Raw genomic sequence first — 23,998 nt, forward strand, 5'->3', positions numbered from 1 at the left:
ATTATACGTATTTTAATATACGTCACATTCTATCAATTAAAACAGAAAATGTCTCCTATTATTGAATGAAGCCAAATTTGCGATTCATCGTGCTTCCGCCAGGGGGCGCTCCAATGCAGTTTCAAATCCACAACTGTACACGTGTGCAGTTCAGCTCATAGATTCCTAATTTTCAGTTTATTAAATAAGTTACCAATCACTTATCAACAGGTTTGCGCTATTCTGTCAAATTAGGGCATACAGTAGTTGTATCTGCTCTGAGCTGGGGGCACAGTAATTATCTATGAGGCCAATATAACTGGGAAATACATGATTATTCTTTTTATTTTTCGAGCATCTCATAAGACTTCCTTGCTTTAAGATGTACTCTGTGTCACTAAAATGCAGACAAAACTGAAATAATGAAGATCATAAAAGCTGGGAAACTCTTTTCAGGTTAGGTACTAAAAACTAATAAAGATTGCTCATCTGAGGCAGCCTCACCTGTGCTTTATTCTTCAATGTTCACAAACCTGCCATGAAGATGGAAATGTGTTTTTTTTTTCTAAGTTTTTTCTTTTGTTTGACCTACTTTTCACCTTCATGTTGGACTTCCTGTGAGCAGTGGTACACTTCTGTAAAGTAAACAGCAAGTAACTTTCGGTCCTTTATGTATGTGATGCATTTTTTTGGGGGAAAAATCTACAATTTATACATTTTTAAATTGATTTTGACATCAGCCATACATGCCCCCCCAAAAAAGTCTGGCAGGTCATCTTTTTTCCAGTGTGTTACATAAACTCGTGTTTGAATAACATGTCATGATTAATTAGAAAAAAAAATTAAAATTCAAGTGTAGCTTTGAACTTAAACAATTTTATTTTTAGTTGACAGGATTTCAGCTGCTTTGGAGTTTAAGTGGTCATATATTTATTGCTTTTCAGAGGATGCAGCACTAGGAATTCTGAAACAAAGTCAAGTTGATGCCTGTTTCATCCAGTTTGATCTTGAATAAGCTACGAGACAAAATAAAATGACTGTAAGTGTTTTTGTATCTGAAATTTTCTTTGCATTTTAGTTGTATGCATAGATGCAATAAAGTGTGTTCACTGACAACTGTTTTTTCCATTTTATTTAGTTGCTGGAGTTATTTTCACCACAGAATTGTGTCTGTCTTTAATGCATGAAGTCCTGAAGATCACAGCCACACTGATTTTCAGTTGTGCTGTTCACGTACAGACATCACTCTGGTTTTAGTTAGTTCATCTAATGAGTTTCATTAATGGGATCCGTTTCTTTGTGCACAAGAACATTTATCACCAACAGAACAGAGAACAGTAGGCTTCTAGATACAGTATAATACACGTTGTCTCACACATGTTGATCATCTGTTTCACTTTATCAGGCTCAGGGTGTGGAATGCATTGTTGTTATGGCTGGTTCTCATTCTTATATTTCACCCTCAGACAGCTCCTCTGCATACATCGTCTTTGCGTGCCTTCTGTGCCAACCTGCTTTGACCACATTTGACCACATCAGCTTTAGTCAGTGCCATTAACTCATTTCATCTTCTTCTTCTTCTTTCGGTTTTAGTTCACTTTCTGATCACGAGGAGCCTTAAAACTGTTTTGATACATTTCAAAGTTAGTAAGTTTACCTTCCCCTCTAAAATAATTGTCTCTCTAATGTTATTTGGTCCATTTTACTTGCAATTAATGACAAATAAGCATCCTTTGTAAACGGAAAATATTGTTGAAAACTCTGATCCCTTATTTTCACACTACAAAAGATAATCAACATGAATCTAATTCTTTCCATTATAAAAATACAAACACAACTATGGGGGAAGCTGTGACTCATTGCTAAAGTAATTATTCTGCAATCAGAACGTTGGCAGACTTATGATCTGCACCTTTACGTGTAAAGTGTCGTTGGGCACAACTTTGAACTCCACATTGCCCCAGTTTCTCTGTGATGTGTGATTACAGAAGAAAAAACACATACTGAGTGCAATATACTGTGTGGTGTAAATAGAAGTGCTGCACGAATATATGTGTGAAAGGGGGAACCAGAAACATCCTGTCTTCTGTAGAACCTAAATAAGAGGCTTAGAGGCATCACATATGGGGAGATTGGTTGCCAATCAGTTGTTGCATAACAACAAATAGAAATAAATGTTTAATGAGAGATTAAAGAGTCTTCAACTTTTAATTCCTCACATTAAGCCTTAGCTTGCTTTGTGTTCAAGATGCCTGAACTTGTTTGATTGGCTATAAAGTTAAATTCTGGCCCCAAATCCAATATAATTGCTAACGTTTGTTTTTCTTAGTATCAGCCATGTAAAACTCTTACCACCTTAGCTCTAATTGAATCTTTTAAGAGCACTCAAAATCAATATTTCATGTTTTCTCGATTAAGGACAGAGAATCTGAATGAAATAACTCAAACACGTCTCAGTCTGAGCTCTGTTTACCAGACTCATACCATCTATTTGCTGCAGATCTAAGAGGCTTTGTGCACCTGAGTTATTATTAGCAGTTTTGATTATGGTTATGATAATGCATTGCTTAACTCCACAACAAAACTCACCTCAGGCCACTATACAAATGAACATAAACAGTTCCTATTCAGATCCAGTTTTCTACATGCAGTTCAATTTAGCCCACTTCATTTTAACCCAATCCATTTCTAACTCAATCCAATAAGTCAGGTCAGGTTTAGATCATAATTTTATAAATGCAGTCCACTTCAAGTGGATGGCAGTTCAGCCAGCTGAACATTTTGGGGAAGGGCTGCAGGAGGGATGCAGGGTTTTTCCTGGCAGAAATTCTTAACATTTCTGTTGCCTTTGGGCATATTTTTTCTCAAATTCACAACTTTGACCTGGCGTGAACCTGATCTAAACGTCACCATCTGTTGCCCAGTTTGGGGTATTAATGGCTTTACTTTCAGTCACCCTGATGAGCAAACAGCTCAAGGGTGAACTGCTTTAATTACATTTAAACATGTGATTCCTCGTTTTCTCGCAGCAGTCTCTTTTTTCTTATATTTTAACCCCTCTTAAGATACAAAACAATTTGTAGTATTTTGTGATTAGTAATTAGCTTAGCTTAACACATACAGGAAGCATTTGACATAGTCTTTTTTACTGACCTACTCCAAAGGTTTTTAGCCAGTATTACTGGGAGGGATTTCCTACAGGTGTAGATCTGGCCTCTCAATTATGCACGGTGCAGGGCAGCTGCCTCTATTCTGACCAACTTTTTTCATGCTGCGCAACAACATGCCTGTTCTGACAAGTTCATGAGTGTGAATGAACACATGGACTGCCTGTAAGTATCTGTCTTTGTGTCCATGTTAGTGATTATTGTTTGACTGAGAACAGACGAAGCGACATCTCATGCACTGACACAGATGATGTGTGTGTGCCTATGTCTGTGTGTGTGTGTGTGTGTGTGTGAGAGAGAGAGAGAGAGAGAGAGAGAGAGAGAGAATGTGTGTTTTCTCTGCAAAAAAGTGCTTTGATGTTGGAGAAAATTCCAGGAGTTTCCTGTTAAAAGCCTGGACTATAATGTGAACCATGAGTGTGTGTGTGTGAGTGGCTTCATCTGGTAAGAAGAACGTCTCTGCAGTCAGTCTGGGACTGGTGAGGAGGAGTTAACATCACAACACGCTTTGCTCTCCTTTCTTTCTTTTAAGTTTCCAGATTTGATAAGCTTTCATGCAGAATGCTGCACCGTTCAGAGGAGCTCTGATTTGGGATTCAGATTATGAGAACTGCTCAGCTGGACCTTTTCTGTGCTTTTTAAACCTTTTGATTGATTTTTTTTTTTCCCCAAACAACTGGCAAATCATTCCCACCTGTTTCAGATGTAGCTGAAACTTTCCAAGAGCCAGCAGTGGTGAGAACACTACAAATGTGTGTTTGTGTTCCAGATGAGAATTTATGAGCTTTGGAGTCATTTCAGTGTATCACCGAGTCTATTCGTCAGTCATGTCAGGAAGGATGCTCCGTTTTTATACCTCACACCATCTGATGTTCTTAGCTGCTTTGTGGAGCCTCCTAAGCCTGGGTTCGCTTACTGCCTGGCCAGGCATTCCTGGGAGCAAACCAAAGGATCAGCTGGACCCAAATGTGAGAGACTGGGGAGACTACTCAGATCTCCCTGCTGGGATTCAACATGGACTGGGACTGGAAGAGGACAGAGAGCATGAAGACAAGAGCGGCACTGGAGAATCTTCACCAAACTTGGCCCCGGAGCTGGATTTTTTGGTCGACTTTGCAGGCAAGAGAAATAAACTAATTAAGTGATTTCTTTTGCTTTTTTTAAAAAATATTATTATTCCAATCACCTTATAGTTCATGCAGCTTTAATGTCCACTCCAGGTAAAAAACGTCTGTGGGTGATAACAGCTCCATCACACAATGACCACTACCTTCAGATGATGGAGAAACAGCTAGAAGACATGGAGCAGGTAAAGTGTTAATAGTAAATGGACTGTACTTATATAGCACCTTTCTAGCCAACCAGGCCACTCAAAGCACTTTACAACACAACCTGCCCTCATTCGCCCATCCACACACATTCATACTGCACTCTACTACATCTCTTCAAAGCTAATCTGAATAAATCATTCTATAAAGTCTAATCAGTGATTTAAATTCATTTTATGCGCCAATGGGGCACATCAGAGGCAATGAGGGGTTCAGTATCTTGCCTAGGGACACTTTGACTGTGCTACTCTTTTATTATTCTAAAAGAAATTCAATATGAATCAAAAATGTTTTCCTTGCAATTGTTTAGTTTAATTTCAAGATTTTACAGTTTTTTTTACCCATTTGGTTGGATGTTTTTCTTGCTTCATCTTTCTCAGAAAGGGCTGAACTGCCGTCTGGCAGAAAGAGACACCTTCATCATAACCATCATCCAGAATGCCATGATGGAAGGTCGCATCCAGAAAACCACTTTTCAAGGGGATGCCACAGTGGAGAGCCTGGACACTGACACAGTTACCAAACTGCTACACCATCTGGACCTTACCAGCCAAGTAGGCAATGTGTTTGGTTGTTTTTTTCTTTCTGTTAGTTACCCAAAGGTTTCAGAGTGGTTTTACTTCTGACCTAACCAATCATTTCAGGATCAAACTTTCACCATGCTGGTTATGAAGAAGAACCTCCAGGTCAGTGAGCGTTTCCCCTATCCAGTGCGGGTTGAGGCGATTTTTGAGTTGATTGATCAGTTCCCCATGAGGAAGCTGGAGAAGATGACAAGAAGAGGATCTAACTTAAGGTTCTTTCTATCATTGTTTCAGTGAATTGTTAGAGATTTTATAAGGTCATCCAGCAGTAAGACCACGAAGAACCAAAGTTACCATTTAGCTTGTAACTCTTAAATGGTGCAATGAATGTTTTAAATTACACACCAGTTTAGAATTAGCTAATTTTAGTCAAACTGACTGTTAGTTGGATCCTAACTCGATTATATCAACCATATTGTTTGAACACAAACAAAAGATTATGTGGTTCTGAGTAAAACTTACCAACAACTGACCTAGTTTTTTGAATGTGCTGGATTAAATGTAGTGGTGTTTGACTTATTTTTTTTTAACACAAATGATCATCTTAATATTTTTATGCATGTGTAGGAGTTGTTTTTTTTTTCATTAATGAGCAAAGACCTTTGTGAGTATTTAACATTTCACAAAGTAAAAGCACATATTCACATTAAACAAGACTTTGATAAGTTTTATATTTTTAGGCAGGGACTGAGAGAAATTGAAAGTATTCTTATTTCTTTATTTGAGTCCAGATTTTAGTCAAACGTGAGTTGTTTGGACTCCATCATTAGTTTGCAAAACCTCCTAGAATGGATTGAATGTGTGTTAAAAAAATTCAATTTTATTTAGTAAAATTGAGGATTTTGTTATGTTTCTGATTTAGGTGCAAAACAACCAAGAAGAAGGTTGTTTCCAAACGAAAAAAGATCATAAAGAAGATGGTGCTGAGCGCTCAGAGCAGAGGAAATGTGACCGTGATGGTGTCTTCACAAAGGATACCTTTGGACAAAAAAGCAGTGGTGAAGAGTAAAATCCAGGACATACTGAATGGTCGGTCGAGGTTTGTGATCCGTAAAGTGGCTGCGGGATCCACAAAGGGAAAGGAGTTGAGTAGCAACACCTGGGGAACCTCTAAAGGGTCCAGTCCGCCGTCTGTTTCAAAAAAGAATGAGGAAATAAAGACAGACAAGTATATTTTCCCGTCCTTTTGAAATTTCTTTTAATTTATTCAGGAAAGGACATCATTAATGTTGTGCCTTTATCTTCTGAATGAAAGTCAAAAGGATTTATTTGTTTTACAGGCCTCCCTCCACTGTAGAAGAAGAGAAGAAACAAAGTGGCGGGATAAACACCAAAGATAAAGTTGAAGCAAATGAAAAGATTGATTCCTCAAACAAACAGAGCACAAAGAAAAAGGGTAAAGGGAAGAAAGGAAAGAAAGGAAAAGGAAAGGGGAAAAAGTCAAACAGAGAAGTGGGTGACGATGATAAAGCAGTCCTGGGGAAGTTTTTGGACAGCTTAAGAGGGTTCAGAAGGCTGATGGTGAGAACTATTTTGTTTAATTCAATCATTTTTTAAGCGTGTTTTTTCTCCTTTGTCTCCAAGTCTTTCTCTCTAACTCTGTTGCACAATGGCAACCACATTGTACGCATTAAAAACACTGACTTACATAACTGATCAGTACCTTATTACACTGAAATGTGACTGTTTTTATGCACAAGCTAATCTCAACGCCGAGCAGAGATGCAACGCTGTACATCCAGCAGACTGAGGAGAACGAGAAACAACACTGTGAACTCGCGCTCAGGAAGATTACCGTGGCAACCGCCGTGGGCGATGGAAGAGACGCCACGCTTACTCTGCAGCATCATCAGCTCGGTATGACGTTTATGTTACAGAGATTTGCATCTAAAGCATTTATTTTTGCTCCTGAATTTATCAGAGGTTTTCAGTAAATGTCATAAAGATGTTTTTGTTTTGTTAGAAAGATTTTCCATCAGAATATACTGAATCAACAGAGGAGCACTGTATTTTTTCACAAAGGCATGACCAGAGGGAAATGTGGTGTTTCCACAAAACAAGACAGAAGCAAAAAGAGTGGGCATCCATTGTAATCAGTCTGAGAGTTGTTCTCTTTATAAACACAAACACAATGAAGCTGAAAGCTAAATGAAAATACACCTTCAGCATTTGCAAATTACTGATGGCTGACGACAGGCACCAGCTTCCTGCAACCGGGAAAGAACAAGCTGGTAAAGAAGATGGATGAATGGATAGATGGATAAAATAGTGGTTCTGTCCAAACCGTCTCAGCCTGGCCTCTCTAACTTTATCTCCCAGCTGTTCAACCTGTGCTGTACCTCTGATGACCTTTTTCCTCATCCTGTCCATCCTCGTCCCTCCCAAGGAGAACCTCAACATCTTCAGCTCTGCCACTTCCAGTTCTGTTTCCTGTCTTTTTGTCTCCAAATCATACAACATAGCATACTGCATAACATAGTTACGCATGCCTTTTTCTGATTATTGTAATTTGCTACACTCATCAGGGTTCCCTCCTTCGTCTCTGTTTTGTTGAAAAAGCTGCGGCTGCAAGTAGATTTAAACAAATTTCTTTGTATCTCTACCAATAACTTCCTTACAGCCCCTTTTTAAAAAGAACACAACAATATATCTCTGAAACGCCTACACAACTCAGTTTCTGTTTAGAGGGCGCTGTAGTGTCATATCACCCACTGGTTTTGACTGATCAGTAAGACGGTGGAGTCATGCTGTTTTGATTAAGTTTGTTGTTTTGTTCTTCCCATTGTTTTGTCTGTTTTGGGTTTTTGTGTTATAGAGTCAGAGTCTCGTCTCAGCGACCAATCAGAGCAGGTCTTAGACTCTCGTCTGATCCCTCTGTTGAGAGCAGAGCTCGGCTTGTCGTCTTCTGATCTTTTCTCAATGACAGTCACAGATTATGACATCAAACCCAGAGTAAGAACATGACTTGCCAAGATGTTTCTCTCCGCCCTGTTTCTGTTCTTTGTTCATTCTCTCTAACTTGCTGACATCTTTGCGTCAGAGAGTCTTTGAGGCTCCTCCATCCAGTTCGGCTATGTTCGAGTACATTGACAACTTTTCTTCGAGATATTCAGAGAAAAAGAAAGAGAGTCCTCAAATCTGCTCCAAAGATTTTCAGGAGGCTGAAGTGGAAAATTCCCTGCTCAGGTAAGCAGTTAAAGGCTAAGCATTAGTGGATAATAAATTTTAAAAATGTCTTCTGTGGACTTTCTGGAAATCAAGTTTAAAAAGTTTGCTTATTTTTACTTTAATAAAGAAACTCATTACTCCCCAGTGTTCAAGTGCAGGTTTGGAGTATTTATGGGCTTCCTGGTATCATAATATCATAATGTCTCAGTCTGCATTAAAAGAGTTTGTAAAACTGATGGTAATTCTAAATGCCTATACCGGGTGTTGTTATTTACCAGTTTCTACATTTACACCCAGATTCATTTCTAAACAGAGACTGCTGTTGATCTCTGCTCCCTCTGAGGATGACTACTCTTTCCAGCAGCAGATTTCAGCTCTCAGTGGACAGAAGTGTAAACTCGGTAAATGTCTCGCCACACCATCTGCTTTCATATTTGATGCATTATGGAAAAGTTGCAGCAGAGTCATTTTCCTTCTGACCATCGGGATATAAAAGGCCAAACTAACCCTAAACTGTCTTTCATGTACCAAACTCATAGAACGAGAGGATTTATAAATATGCGTAAAAATGCAACAATAGAAACAGATTGTGTATGTGCAGCTACTACTGTTTATTAATTTAGACAAAAGAACTGTTTTAAGCTCTTACTGGTAAAGTGTGATTTCTGTGTTCTTCACTTTTAGGTATTCGTCACTTTGCCATGCTAAAGCTGATTGGAAATGGAGAAAAAGCATCAGGAACTGTTGAGCTATTGCCTCTAAATGGTAAATCACAGTTACATAGGGGTGTGCAGATCTAATATTGTCAAGTACGCTATTTATCTTCCACTGTGTCATTCTTCCTGTAGGTCGTAGTCAGAGTGAAGTCGAGCCGTTGTCCCGTGACATGGTCAACAACCTGAGAGAGCAGCTCAAGATCAGCAAGGACTATTTCAGTATGCTGGTTGTGGGGAAGGACGGCGACGTCAAGGCGTGGTTCCCGTCACCTTTGTGGTCCCTGGATAACATCTATGACCTGGTGGACTCGTTGGAGCTTCGCCTCCGGGAGGCAAAGCTTCAGGAGAGACTGGGGATCCACTGTCCCGAAGACAGAGAAGGAGGAGGAGGAGGAGGAGGCAGCGAGGAGGGCCACTATCCTGGGTGAAGACGGGGCAGAGGAGACACATATGTTAAACAGATAAAGGTTATTCATCTGTTGGACAGACAGTTAAAAAGCTAGATACTATTTTAAAATGGAAAAAAAAATAAGCTAAAAATAATAGAATACTTTGGAAAAAAATAGAATGAAAGCATATCTTCAAGTGTTTAATAAAAGCCAAGGAGATTGTGCTGTTTGGCAACATTTCTGTACAGTCTTTTTTTATAAGCAGTTTAAAATAAACAAAGAAAATGACAGTGTTGAAATTTTAGGTTGGATGAAATGAAACTATTTCAAATAAACAGATGAAGTTGTTTTTTTTATTCTGAATTTGAGCCATTTTAGAGAGAAAGGCCCCCTGTAAACATCTCTCACAGATTTTTGAATGTTTGTTTTATGAAAGTCTTAAATGTCTTAAATAAAACAGCAGACCTTTGACAGTCACTACGATCTAAAAGTCATAACTATTATTGTAGGCGTTTGGTGGGGAATCAAAACACAGGATTCAGGGGGGTGAAAGAAAGCTAGGAATTTAATGAAAAGGACTTTAGTGAAGAACAGGGACTTTAATAAAGACTTAGCAAGGTGCCGTGATGAGCACAGTAGCCCCATCTGTGATGATGCAGACTTTGACTGTGAGTCTGCAGGACTTTGGTTTTAGCTGTAGCATGGATGCATTACGGCAGACCCCCTCAGAGGCTGCAGAGCAAAACCGAAACCAGATAACAGGAAGCCTTTCTGGTTTGAGGCTTTCCATGCCTTCGAAAGGTGAGTCCTTCTGCCGCTAGAACAGACTCAGGCCTGTGAGGTTGTATGAAACCAGACTGGGACTCCCCAGGAGTGGGACTCCTCACCTTGAAGGTGTTGATTTTAAAGTTCTAAATTCAATGCCTCAATCTAAAATTGAAAACCAGCAAAAAAACCCCAAAAAAAACAAACACTTATTCCCGATGTTTTCGTAAGCTGGTCAAGTGATTAATTCTCAAAAGAAACACAATTTTTCTGATTAAGTTATTCTCCATAACACTCAACATTTGAAAAGAGACTGCACAGTTTGCTGGTATTTCCACTCAAAAAATAGATTCAGTAAAAATAGTTACAGATGTGTTAAGATGTAAGGTGTTAAAGCTGCTACTTACAAAAACTTCCTGTGCTGTTTAAAAAAAAAAACTCTGTTCAATTTTAAAGGGAACCCCTCCTGTTCTTAGCAGGGCTTTTATTGTGAACTACGTGCATGCATATCATATTTAACACCAGAACTGACAGATCCAGAATAAATGAGTCAAAGAATACCAACGTAGAACAATTATATGCTGCACTGTGTTTGTTTTTTAGTGACCACCGCCATGGCCCACAAGAGACCCAAATATTTAGTCAACACAATAATCAGTTCAGTCAATCAGTAAATAAATAGATAAATGAACAGAAGCTGAGCAGTAACAGGAGTGATGTTGGAGTACATCACAGACCTGAATGCAGAAAAGCAGGCAGGAGGCAGCAGATGAAAAGTACATTATGTTCACTTCCAGGAACAGAAAAGACAAGAAGTGCTGCAGAAGCAAGCAATAGAAATCAATTATAAAACTGACTTTTGTGTGAGTCAGACATGAACCAAGGAAGAAGAAACAATCAGGCAGAAGTGAAAGGAAAACAGTGCTGAAGAAAAACAAGTGAAACGCGGGTGAGCGGGGCAATCAGAAAAGGCAGAAATAAATCTAACTGAAGTAGCCAGGAAGGACAAGCTCTACAAAATAAAACAGGAAGTCAAAAAGGTCAGTCCACATGGCACAGTCATAACAGGGCAAAACTAACTGAAGGTCATACTAAAGAAATTATCAAAACTAAAACCAACCTAAATAAACGAGGTTGGCAGTAACAGAACATTCAAGCGGTAAGATGAAATACAAAAGAAGTGGGGAAGATTGAGCAAAAACAGAAAGTCAACCTGAATTATTTCTCTGTAAAATTTGCATCATGGAACGTTGCACCTCCCACAGTCCAGGTAACCTACATCCAGACAGATCAAAGGCTTTAAACTGTTGTGGGGAAAAAAATCCCTCCGCTGCGGTCCATCCTGCAGGAGTCTGCACGCAACGGCCTTCTGTTATCCTGAGGGAACATGATTACATTCTGATGCAAAACAGGTTTTGTTCTCAGCTCCAAATTCATTTTACATATGCAGAGAGAAAGTGTCACAGATCAAAAGGATAAAGCGTAAATATCCCAAACTTTATCTTAGCTAAGTTTCGACAAATTAAGCCCTGTCTGAAAAACTTCTTTAGCAGGAAATACAGAGAAGCTGTTCCAAAGTAGTGTTTTCTTCTATTTTGGAGTATTTTCATGATTTTCTTTTTTTAAATGTTACAACTAATAAAAAAAGATTTTGACACAAAATTACTGTTACAGATAAAAACACTGCTCAGGATTTACACAAACCTCAGTTTCGGTATTATCATTATCACTGCTGCCCAAGGCAAAAGGTTGGTAATGTTTCACTCCATGTCTGTGTGTGTTTATCTACAACTGATTAACTTTTCAGTTAACCCAATTCAAGATGGCTGCCACAGCTTATTGACCTTAGCTGACATAACATTAGCTATAATGCAGCCAGTTTTACAGATAATGAGCTAAAATATGAGGTAGTATTAGCTGAGCATCGTCCCCAGCTCATACTGTCAGCATGATGGATTCCACAAGATCTTTGTGTAAAAAAGTTGGCATTTCCAGCTGGCTTCAACCCAGCTTATGTGTTAGCAAAATATCTCATGATCCGCTACAACCTAGTAACTTTTGGAGTCAACACAATTCAAAAAGGCCACCATAGGTAATCACAAACACAAAAAAAACAACACAAAAATGGCTACTTAGTCAAATTTACAGATAATGACCAAACATTTTTGTGTTAGTAGCTGAGAGTCATTCACAGCACATACCCTGAGTGCTACACATCAGCAAGATCTTGTAAAATCTGATGATCTTAGCGTAAAACTCTAACGTGAAGGGCAGCGGGTGATATGCATTCCTTCCAGCCTCTCATCCGCTAACACAGCATTGACCCACAAACATTATTAGAGAGAGAATTGCATTTATGTTACGTAATCCAGTATCAGTTCAGATGTTCCGATCTAGGGTTCTGTGGAAAAGTTGCGAAAATTCAATATCTTACCTGTTAAATAACTCCTTAAACAGCCTTAGTTTGAAGAAATAAAGTTTAATTCTGACAAGACTGATAATTATTTGTTCAGAACCTTTCCACTATAAAAGAGCTGAACAATCCCTTTCAGAAGTAGATTTGTATTTTTTGTCCTGTGGTGAAATATTTAACAGGTCACATGACCTTTGTAATAATCATGTTGTTGATGTGGATCTGTTGCCTTGTTTTATCCTTTTTTATTTTACCTACTGACTGAGTGAACATCGTGTGTTCAGCACAGAGGATAACTGCAGGGTGTTTGCCACAGACAGGCAAATCCATGAGATCAAAATTTAGAGATAACAAAAGCTGCAACTCTCACAGAAGGCACACACACGCGCGCGCGCACACACACACACATAGTACTGACAGAGGAAGTAGTCAGTTGTAGACAAATGCTTATGTCACGGCCAGAGCTGGAGTTTACATCCCCCCACGAACACAGAGTCACAGTCAGTGTTTCTGTCTTCGTCACTCAGTTTGTCTCAGCTCGTCTGCGCAGTTTTCTCTTCGACGGCAACAGACACAGAACAACAACTCTTCACCTCTTCGTCCAATAAACGTTTGACCCAAACTGAGCTGCTGTCGCAAAGATGGTGAGTAGAACTTCACATTTAACTTAAACTATTTAAAATAATCACCCTTTGGAACCTCTGAAGGGCTTTGCATGATCTGGTGAATGTTTTTACAAGTAAGAAGATGGTTTAAATTTTGATCTGTAACAAGACTATTAAGCGCTCGTTCACTCTTGTAAAAAACTGACTGGACATTAGTTTTGGTTTACTTAAGTTATAACATTTTTAATCAGACTGGAAAGGTTTTCATATTAAAAACTGTACTCCGTTTTTCAACACAAAACAGACTAAGAAATACTTGATTTTAATCTATAGTTGACACATTTTGTGAAGTTTCTCAACATATATGGTATTAAAAACGGAATGACTCACAAAGTTGCACTTCTGGCTTTTTTGCTATCAAGAAGCTACTTTATTTTTCTCTTTTTGTCACTCTGAAAATAGGGATCATAGTTCCTATATATTTTGTGCAGAGGATTCCACTGTTTCTACTGAGATTTCTCAGTAGTTTATTCTACTTTAGACGTAATTGTACAGAGGACTTGGAGTGACTTGGCATGTTTTAAAGGACGAGATCCTGGTCCAAGCTGCAAGCTCAGGTACGGCGACAAGCAGGCAACCGAAGGATTTTAGAAAGATTTTGTTCACAACAGAAACTAGTAGTTGAATGATTGTCAGGGTTTTGGTGTTTCACTGGAGACAAAAACTGCTGTGGAGGATTCTTGAAACTGTTGGCAAACTTGATGTGGAGCAGCTTCCTGTGATGAGAGACAAATTTAGTTGGTCTTGTAAACTTGACACAAAACTAGTCTTGACTTAAATCTAGCGGCCAGGGCACCACTGATAAAGAACTGACGAGGTGTGGCTGTGGGCACCAATCTTTTAAGCTGGAGCCTGATGACTTGAAGCACACAGCATGAAGAGCACACTGATGGCTCCACCGCACACCACCTGTAAACATGACAACACACAGAAGGGAGAGGGAACACAACACACTGAGGAGGACAAGGGGAGAAGGGGAGAACCTGATTCCCTAACATTGCATTATTTTATTAAAAAAACAAAACAAAATTAGCTAAACACACTAATAGTTCAAAAAGTGACTATCTCAATAAACATAGTAATGCTGCAGTTCACACTGCTTCCCAGAAGGAATACTCATCTAAAATTCACATGTATCCATATAACCAAAAAGGTTAAAGAGATAGTCTGGCCATTTTTGAACTATGTTCTGTCATGTTGTTATCAATAATTAGTACATTATCAGCTGTAAAATCAGTCATAGAGAACAGAGTATGAGGAAAATAGCAGAAATCTGTATCCAAACTAGGCTAACTATTAGCCAAATAAGGTCCTGTTTTATTTTTTCTTTCAGTCTTTCTCAACAATATCATACCAGTGTGAAAGGACGCTGCATTAGCTAATATTAAACCTTTACACGTTTGCATGACACATTCTGTTTAGTTTGTTCCTGTCAAACAAAGAACATTTGTGTTACAACGCTAACATGTGTTTGCTGAGGATAGACCGTGGGTGTGCTGATACTGCTGAAGGTATCAGCCCACCGGTTGTTGAATAAAACTGACTAGATGAGCTGAGGGTGGACGGAAACACGCCGCCGCCTCAGCACCAATAACATGATATACACGGTCTATGCCCTGCACACATGCATTCGAGTAGTCACTGCTCAATTGAGAAAATAGCAGCAAACGAACAACCAACGATATTAGGTAATAGCTAAACCACACTATTATGATATTTTTGAGAAAAAATTGTTTCATTAGCCTGAGAAACTATATAAAACAGGCCCTCGTCCTTCAAAAATAACCAGACTTTCCCTTTAAACAGAGGCTACTCTTACAGCCATGTTGGCTGTTGGAGAGGCTGGCCTGATGCAACATGGGAGGGTGTTTCCAGTATGTCTCAAAATTTGTAGGTTTTCACAAAATTGCACCTGCACCCCACACATATTTAGAGAAGCAGCAGCTGCAACAGTTTGGCACAGAATATATGAAGCAATTTATAGCAGTCAGTGGTTGAGAAACAGAAGTAATAAATGGAAAAAAATTTTCTTACTTGTTGTTTTCCTTTTTCACATTTGGCCACATCTCGTGCCTTCGTGTTGAGACACCTCATTAAGCCACCCCTTTAAGATGTTACTGGCAGTGACATTTAAGTGATTCCCACCCCACCCCCCAAAAAAACCCATTAACAGTAGCTAAAAAAAACAACAAAAAATCAGTTGTCTGAGTTTCACATTTTGGCAGCCAACAACTTGTCAAAACCAATCAAACTGATCCTCAACGCTATTTTTTTTTTATTTTTTTTATTGCAGAGTCATAAACTAATTGAACTGTAATGCAGTTCGCTCACGGTCCGTGGAATATTAACAGAATAATAAAACCTTCTGTGTAAAGCACCAAAACTGAAGCTAAATGAGTAATTTAAGCCAGATTTATAAGAATAACTAAAAGGATGAAAAGACAAGAAGTGTATGAAAGCTGTAAGAATTATTTTTTTTTTTAATTTGAAATTGTGACATCATAATGTCACCATTATCATATTATGTATTAAACTTAACAAGAATTGATTTTGTTCATTAATAGTTGTGAAATAGACTATAACATTTGTATGATTACATATGAGTAGAAAACAACTTTGGTAATATAATGAAGTACCATCATCTTAATTTTGTATAAAGTACTTCTGGCCAGAAACGTCAAGTACTTTGTATGGAAAGAAAAAATATATTATCCTGCTTCTTCAAGAACAAAAGTTTATGCCAATGAGTTTACATATAACATGGAATGGGGCTGGCAAAAGATTTGAAAATTTCCTCAAAATCTATCCTGAATTAAACGGAAACTTCTAGCTGATATAAATAATGTTGGAACTTCCCGTTTAGCTTTGGATGGTTAATGTGCTCTTTCTGTTAGGTTGTCTTTTTCCCCACTTTTATTGTTGTGTGGCTGGTATAGCAGCAATTCTGAGCTCTTATCTCTACTTCCTGGTAAAGTCTCTGTGGGTCCAGTCACACCAGCCTCATTAAAATGGGTGCGGCTGCTGCTTGGTCAGTTTATTTCCAACCTGTCAGAGAAACACCTGCAGAACTGGTCTTGCACCTGTCCACATTTCGCCACCGTTTGGAAGACATTAGTGACATTGTCCTTCTGCACACTGCTGCTCATTCATACGACTCTTAGTGGCTTTTTTGCAGACTGTCGTTCATCTTGCTGACAGGGCTGAGTGGAACTCAAGACAGATGTGTTTTTTAAAACTCATCCCTTATCTCAAACTATAAATATTCAACAAAAGTATATATTTTTTCTTTATCTTTAACTGTATTTAGCTAACACTGTTTTTGAAAAAGACAAGCCAGGAAGTTGGTGGTGCAAATTGTGGTCAGTGCACAATTCTTTTTTTTTTTCAGCTGTTACCTGCAGTGAAACATTTGTACTGGTCAATACTAACTACTCAGCAGTTACTGTTTTGCTTTAGTTTTACTGGACTAATAACTGTAACGTATTACGGTGTATTTAATTTACCACATTTTTCCTTTCTGGGTCCCTGGTGCCTATCTCCAGCAGTCACTGTGGGACAGGCGGGAGACATCCTGGACAGGTCACAAGTCCATCACAGGGACACCCAGAGACAAACGAGACAAACAGCTGCTCACACTCTTACTCACCCCAAGGGTCAATTAAGTTACCGCTTTTAGCAGAAAGTTCTCTTATATCTGCTTATCAGAAAACTTCTTTCAGAACTATTAATAGCCTTGATTAATGACACATTTTAACCAATATTTAATCATTTTTTTCTATCAGAGTTTTGTGTTCGAGTAAGATAACCATTTGAAATTGTGCATACACATAGTTCCCTGTTTTCAAAAGCACCATTATCAATGACATCACAGTTCCCGTATTCATGGGAATAACTCGGACGCTTTACAGCTCTTTAATGCTGGCATCACTTTTAGTTCTTTGTTTGGAAATGTTGTTTTTATACTCCCAATCTAAAGTTAATGAGTGATGTGTGCGCTCTTTGAAATATTATAAGGGAGCTCCTGGATGTGTGAGAAAGTGTTTTACATTCACACCGCGGTGGCTGAGGGTTTATAAGTGCACTTGTGTTTTGGCGTTTTTGACAAAAGAACATATCTGAAGCATATTTCATATATTTTAGTATATGAACATGAACCATTTCTGCCTCAATCAGGTGTGACGTTGTTTCGAATGTTGTGTGAGTAACACTGAAAACAAGAGAAAATAATTGGTACGAAGCATGATAAAAGAGAAAGCATGAATTTATTTAATCAGATAAATGGTTTAGAATGACTTATGTTGATAGCTTGACAGGAAAGAGGGTATTTTTATGAACTTTGCAACTTTCTGTTCCCATTAAAAGTTTTTTTTAGTTAGTTGTGTGTCTCTACATGTTGTTTCTTATTCCCCTTTTTCCTTTTTGTCCACCAGTTTTGGTTTTGTCTGAAGATATAATTGTTTTTTTTTTCTCAACATGTCACTTAAAGGGATTATTCGGATTTTTTTTTAAGTGAGGTTCTTCAAAAATGTTCTGAAAAATTAACATCTTACCAGCTTGGAGACACAGATTGATGGGCTAATGGCCAATTCAAAATGAGCCAAATACAGAATGGATTGCTGCCATTTTAAAATGAAGAATTTCACAGCGGTTCATGTGAATGCCATTTTATAAACTTTTATATTGCCTTCAGTTTTGAATTACACATTTATTTACATCAAATTCTATGAATATTTGGAAGGGCAAACAGCAGCATGATCAGTTAGCTGTAGCACTTCCGATGCAATCAGGAGCACTTATAGCAGGAATAACAATATTTCTGCTGAAATAACTGTGTACTGCATAACTGACGGCAGTCTAAAATAGCTTACATATAAAAACGATATGGAACTTTTAAGATTTAGGCAGTGTTAGAGTGGCTGAATCCAGTTAGAATTAAACTTTATTTCTTCAGACTGAAGCAGTTTAAAGGGTTTTTTTGCAACAGGTAGGGGCGCCAACATTTTTAAAGGAGTGGCCAGATGCCTTCTTGCATAGGACTATTTTTTAACTTACTGTTGACATTACTAATTGAGAACAACACATTTACTACTGAACTAAAGCTTTCTTTCTTCCTTAAATTCAAATTTAACATTCCTTGAAGAAATTAATACTGCCTGCTGCCTTGAATGCTGAAATTTTAAACAAAAATCTCCCGTGATATGTTAGCGCTAGGAGTTGGGCTGACTCTCAGCTACTTCCACACCAACTTTTAGCTTGATAACTGTAAAACTGGCTGAATTATAGCCATTGTTGTGTTAGCTAAGACCAATAAGCTGTAGTGGCTATCTTGAATTGAATGTTTTTACTTTTTGAGTTTCATTAAAATCTGTCCTGTGATTTATGAGATATTTTGTGAACAGAAAGATTATGCATGTAAGACTCGAGTGACAGGGGGACAAGCCAATTTTTAGAGATGGACTTTGCCCCCTAAGGCCCCCACTTGGTGGCACCCCTGACAGGAAGTAAGATACTAATTGTTCATAAAAATTCAACAGAACCCCACTTCAAAAGACCTGAACAATACCCTTTTTTGTTCTATTCTTGTCACTATATTGAATTTTAGTCTGATAAACTCACTCTCTGATTCTTTTCAGGCAAACAAGGCCGACGTTAAGGCCATGAGGGCTCGCTTCCAAGCAGGTGGAGTGAGCACCGATGAGACTTCATCTTCACCAGTTGGACGCATTAAAGCCCCCGTGCAACCCACACTCTCTGGCCCAGCAGCACACAAGAAGCCTGTTTTGGATAACCTATCAACCAGCCCCCTCAATACAAAACCATTTGCTCTGAAAAGCACACCATTCAATAAAAGTGACTCGGATCTACCAGACACAAACAAAATCAAAGCCATGGCCAACCGGTTTGCTAATGCTCAGGACGACACCAGCACTTCTAACAAACCTTTAGCTGTTAATAAACCCCAGACAACCCTGAAGCCACCTTTTCCACCACCAGCTGAAGCTAAAGGTCCTGTCCAGATATCCCATCTCAACAAAAACTCAGTCAGCTCCACCCCTTCTGAACCCAAACCTGTGTTTCCAAAACCCACCAGTTCACTTAACTCCAAGCCCAACTGGATGAAAGAAGACAGCGGTGGGGGGACAGCATCGAACGCCACCACAACGCCAAACAAATTACCCAACCTGCAGCAAAAGCCAATCAGCAATGTTCGAAAAATGTGGCAGCAGAACGAAGAGCAGGCAGAAGCAAATGCAGACACTGTGAACAAACCTTCCCCCCATGTGAGCCCTGCTTTGAAGCCCCCCTCAAACTTCTGGACTGCTCAGAATAAGTTCAACAAGGAGAAGGACACATCGGAGCAGGCAGAGAGTGGTGGGGTCAACAAGTCACCCTTTATGACACCTCCCAAACCACCTGCCAATAAAAAGCCCAGCCTTAAAAAGCCACCAAAACCTACTCCTCAGGCCAACGGCATCAACGACAACGCTGCTGGCGGTCCAAAACGTAACCCTCTGCCCAACAGTTTAGCTCTGGGCCCTCCTCCTGCTAAACCTAACAGACCCCCAAAAGTAGACCTGGAGAACTTTAAAAAAGGTGCTGAGCCCTCTGAAAATGCTAAGTTAGGTAAGGAATTTTATTTTGTAATACCACAAAAACACTTTTAAGATATCTAGTGATTAGTTGTCTTGAGTTCAGAAAGTATTAATAGGCTCTAGCAACACAATAGCGCTGCTCCAGAGAAGTGAAATCACACTTTAATGTCCCTTGCTGACACAAGCACACTTTATTTAGAGTCAGAAGTTTTAGCTCCTCTTGCAAACTGCAGGGTGCATGGTAAAAGCTTCTTCAGGACATGCTTCACCCCATTTGCTTTGGGCTTTTTCAAGTTGTTTGTATTTCTACAGCATGAGCACAAACTTTAAATGAATGTTTCAGGAAGGAGCAAAGGGCTTTTTAGCCCTTTGGGTTTAGCAAATATAGGAGAAATTCCGTCTAATTTACAGATTTTTGTGGCACAGGAGACATCGTTCAATCTGAATGAACACAAAGCATAAATTATATAAAGTAAAAGGGAAGATTTTACAAAAGCAGAATAAAAAAAAAAGGTTCAGCCTAATGTTTGTTTAGTACTTTAGCTTGAAGACTATTGCTACTTTTAGCAAAACAACATAGACGGATATATTTGTTGCCATTTTACATTTCAAGAAATAAATTAGAAATTCAGCATTTCTTGCGTTGCCATTTTAAGTTCCTCAGAACTGATTCGACTATGTGCTGTTCAACAAACAGAAAATGAACATGTTAGGAACGAAGTGGGATAGCAGAGGTATTAGTCAAAAACTTTCTTAGTTTCTCTACTGTGTCCAACATATATTAGACATTACAATTCAAATAATGTACACCCTTTTTTAATCCTTTGTTATTATTTTGAAAACAAAACTTGCAGTTTATTACTTTCAGAGTAAGTTCCCTATAAATTGACAGAATAACTTATATTCAATAATTATGTTATTTGACTATATTTGATGCGAGCAACTAAAAAGTGTGTTTCCTTCCAGCCAGCAGGGATTCTCATGCAGCTACACATGCAGGTATGTTTTACATATTAGGCTGCATTCACAAACATGTCTTTTAGTCTCCGTCATGTCATCCCAAAGCTGAGCCAGCCCCGGCTTCTCATGGGGCAGTTTGCGTGTTTTGTGACTGTTGAAGGGAAAGGTCCTCTTTTTTTTTTTCGGTCTTCTCAACTGCATTTCCTGTAAATGATAAACGACGCAAAGTTGTGTTTGTGTCATTGTGCGCGTTGGTTCATGTCAGAAGTGTGAAAAAGGACTTGCCTCACAAGCCTGTGTGGTTTAAAGTGAAATTAGCAAAATTAAGTCTGCAGTCATTGAGTGTAATTTAGGTTTTAAGCAAAACAGCAGTGGGCCGTTGTTGTTGTAAAGAAAGCATATTGTTTGTTTGATAAGGTGATATTTCTGCATCAGTGTATATCTGAATCGAAGCTTTCAGTAGTCTGTCCAAAATTTGCTCGTGAATAAACGCAGCTTTGTTCAAATCCTCTGATAAGAGACTAAAGTTACAGAAACACGCTTGGTTCCTCTATTCGCCGCGGCCAAGTTCCCCATCCAGTTTCTCCTTTCTCCTCCCCCCTTCACAGCTGAGCTTGCTTCACCACATGGGGAAGTAAGTTCCAGCAAACAGGGATGGATTTAAACTAGAGGGCGGCTTTTGGACGTGAACCCCATCCGAGTTCATTTTGTGCCAAAAGTGAAGTGTGACAGCTGGCCTGAATCAGTGAGCTAATACAGAATAACAATAAAGTAATTACGCAATGAGAAGCTTTGTGGAGCATTTGATTAGTTAAGATTATTGTAGGTTGTTTTAACAGTTTGCTGTGGAGCTGTATTTTCACCAGCGGGAACTTTGGCGTTTCAAAGCAGGAAATGCACAGGTGGATTTATCATGGCTGTGTTCCATTTTTGAGAAGGTTTTCCTGTTGTGTGTGCTTGTTGTCTAAGTTCAACAAAGCACTAAAAGGAACGTAGTCATAATGTAATGTTATTCAGTGCACTTGTGCTTTTTATGTTATAACAAGTCAAAATAGGAATATATCAACAATCCTGCATTAGGAAGGATTACTGATATATTTCTCCTTTTTTTCTTTTCTGTGATGTTGTTAGGGTTTAGTTTAACATATGTTGCCTGTTTTTATCACTCGCTAGTATAAAAGGCAGGCAGTGATGCAATTTTCTGTGTCTTAACAAACACATACAGATTGCTCAAGATCTTTACTGAAAACTTTGGTATGCAATGCTGCCGGTGATTTGCATTCCTTCAAGAAATGCTAGTTTCATAAACGTCCTGTTTTTTGTTTTATTTTAATTCTATTTGTTTTCTACGTTTTGTGAACACGTTTAACAAGAATCACAGAGCATGTAAAATACAGAAAGAACATTTTTTAAATACCTGCAGTTTACTTTACTCACATAGTTATTCTGCAAACAACACCTTGTTGTTGTTTATATTTTAGTGTTAGAAAGGCATGAAACAGTGCTTCAGGATAAATTTTATGCTGCTGTTCTTATTAAGTGAAATAAATCCAGCAAACAATTTTTTTTTATATATCGACTTTTAAATTTGGTTGTAAACAACATTACTTGTCCTACCTGACTTGTTCTGACTTGCTTTGATTTTTAAGGCCAGCAAAATTAGTTACGTCTCTTGTGTTTAAATTGTCAATCAAGTGCAACAAGCAGCAGAGGTCACCACCATTCGCGTGATTTCAACACCACGTGGTTTTGTCTTAGGTCCTGGTTTTAAGAAACCCGTCGTCCCAACTCCTCCTGCTCCTCACCTGAGTAACCAGAGCAACCCTGTGACCCAGACTCAGCCCCCACCTCCAGCGCTGCCCAATCTGCCTCCAAGAAATCTTGGAACCCTGTAAGTCCAGCAGACGCCACATGCTGATAAACAACACACACACACACTGTGCTTCATGTTACTTGTGTGAAACTAACAGCAGCTAAACCCAACGTGTGCTCCTCAGGCCCCAGGAGGAGGTTTATGATGATGTCGATGGCGTGTCTCCTCCTCCTCTGCCTTCAGGTTCAGTAATGATTTATGAGTTTATTAAAGTCTAAAGTGACGGAAGATGATACATGACAGAAAAACACATGATGGCTGTGAACTTTGTACCATGTTGAGATATTCATGTAAAGGACACATATTAGCCATCATATTATAAGTATAATCTTTCTTACTGTTAATAATTTATGCTTTAAGTCTCTTTCTGTACATTATTCTAATGATAGTCTTATTAAGTTATATGCAGGTGTGTTTTTATGTAAAATAAAAGATAAAATGTCAAATATAACTGCCATCATTATCCTGCATACTTCAAGCTCACTTGTTCCATTTTTGTTTCTGTTCTGCAGCCCACCCAAGTCAGAAACCTGCAAAGGTGAGACATGCTGAATTAATCACACTCATGGAAGAGCACAATAAGACCCATTCCCAGAGTGCTGCAGCATGAAGTGGAATTATCAAGTTTGACTATGAAGATCATGTTAGAAAGACACTAAAGCACTATGAGAATAAACATTGTTAAAAATCTAAAACACAAAATGGAAATAAAGCACTCAAAGCAGCATCTGTAATGACCACGTGTCGCCAACTCGTGTAGAGCTTCTTTAGACTTTTCTTATCCGGTTAAAAATTTGGCAAAATCACAGTTTTTCAAGATATGACGTGCATATGTTATGAAACGATTTAGAGAGCCAAGAAAAGACACTGTTAGATGGTTGTGACCAGTTCAGCTATAATCATGATCAGTACAGCCACACGGCCACTGAAATATGTTGGAAACCCAACATAGTCTAGTGCTGCATACAGAAAAGTTAACAGAAGCTGTTTTATGCTAAGAAAGTACAAACTGATTGTAGAAAAAACGGGGCTGACTCCCTGATCGCCACCAAAACAATCAGATGGGTCCACATGAGAAACATTTGTCACCACCAGGGTGACTTTTTTTACCCTGGAGGTCAGAGGACATTTCAGCAGAACAATGTCTGAACTTATTTTTACAACAGCGTAGCTCCATGGATCCAGAGTGGACATTAAACTCATCTGTCTCAGCTGAAATTATGTATTTATATGTAGTATTATCCTCTCCCTGGGCTGCCACCTTATCGTGGTGGAGGGGTTTGAGTGTCCCAATGATCCTAGGAGCTATGCTGTCAGGGGCTTCATGCCCCTAGTAGTGTCACCCAAGGCAGACAGGTCCTAGGTGAGGGGCCAGACGAAGTGCAGCCCAAAGACCCC

The 23,998-nt window shown here is 38.8% G+C and overlaps 2 protein-coding genes across 4 annotated transcripts in view; both read left to right on the forward strand.

Moving 5' to 3' along the window:
- Positions 1-3,610: 3,610 nt before the first annotated feature.
- Positions 3,611-9,679, forward strand: ccdc80l2 (coiled-coil domain containing 80 like 2). Its single transcript, XM_017410486.3, is given in 13 exon segments — positions 3,611-3,941; positions 3,943-4,265; positions 4,367-4,455; positions 4,855-5,028; positions 5,119-5,270; positions 5,921-6,226; positions 6,339-6,579; positions 6,759-6,915; positions 7,874-8,010; positions 8,099-8,244; positions 8,524-8,627; positions 8,911-8,991; positions 9,075-9,679. Coding segments are annotated over 13 exon segments (2,232 nt in total). The 5' UTR covers positions 3,611-3,915; the 3' UTR covers positions 9,371-9,679.
- A 3,317-nt stretch (positions 9,680-12,996) lies between these two features.
- fybb (FYN binding protein b) overlaps positions 12,997-23,998 on the forward strand; it is a 22,942-nt gene continuing 11,940 nt past the window's right edge. For all 3 annotated transcript variants that reach the window (XM_017410442.3, XM_017410443.3, XM_025004754.2), the window contains exons 1-6: positions 12,997-13,153; positions 18,808-19,798; positions 20,734-20,766; positions 22,486-22,618; positions 22,725-22,783; positions 23,113-23,138. In XM_017410442.3, coding sequence (XP_017265931.1) covers positions 13,151-13,153; positions 18,808-19,798; positions 20,734-20,766; positions 22,486-22,618; positions 22,725-22,783; positions 23,113-23,138 — 1,245 coding nt within the window. In that variant the 5' untranslated portion in view covers positions 12,997-13,150. The remainder of the gene's footprint in view (positions 13,154-18,807; positions 19,799-20,733; positions 20,767-22,485; positions 22,619-22,724; positions 22,784-23,112; positions 23,139-23,998) is intronic.

This window comes from Kryptolebias marmoratus, linkage group LG14, assembly GCF_001649575.2.
Source record: "Kryptolebias marmoratus isolate JLee-2015 linkage group LG14, ASM164957v2, whole genome shotgun sequence".
Taxonomy (NCBI): domain Eukaryota; kingdom Metazoa; phylum Chordata; class Actinopteri; order Cyprinodontiformes; family Rivulidae; genus Kryptolebias; species Kryptolebias marmoratus.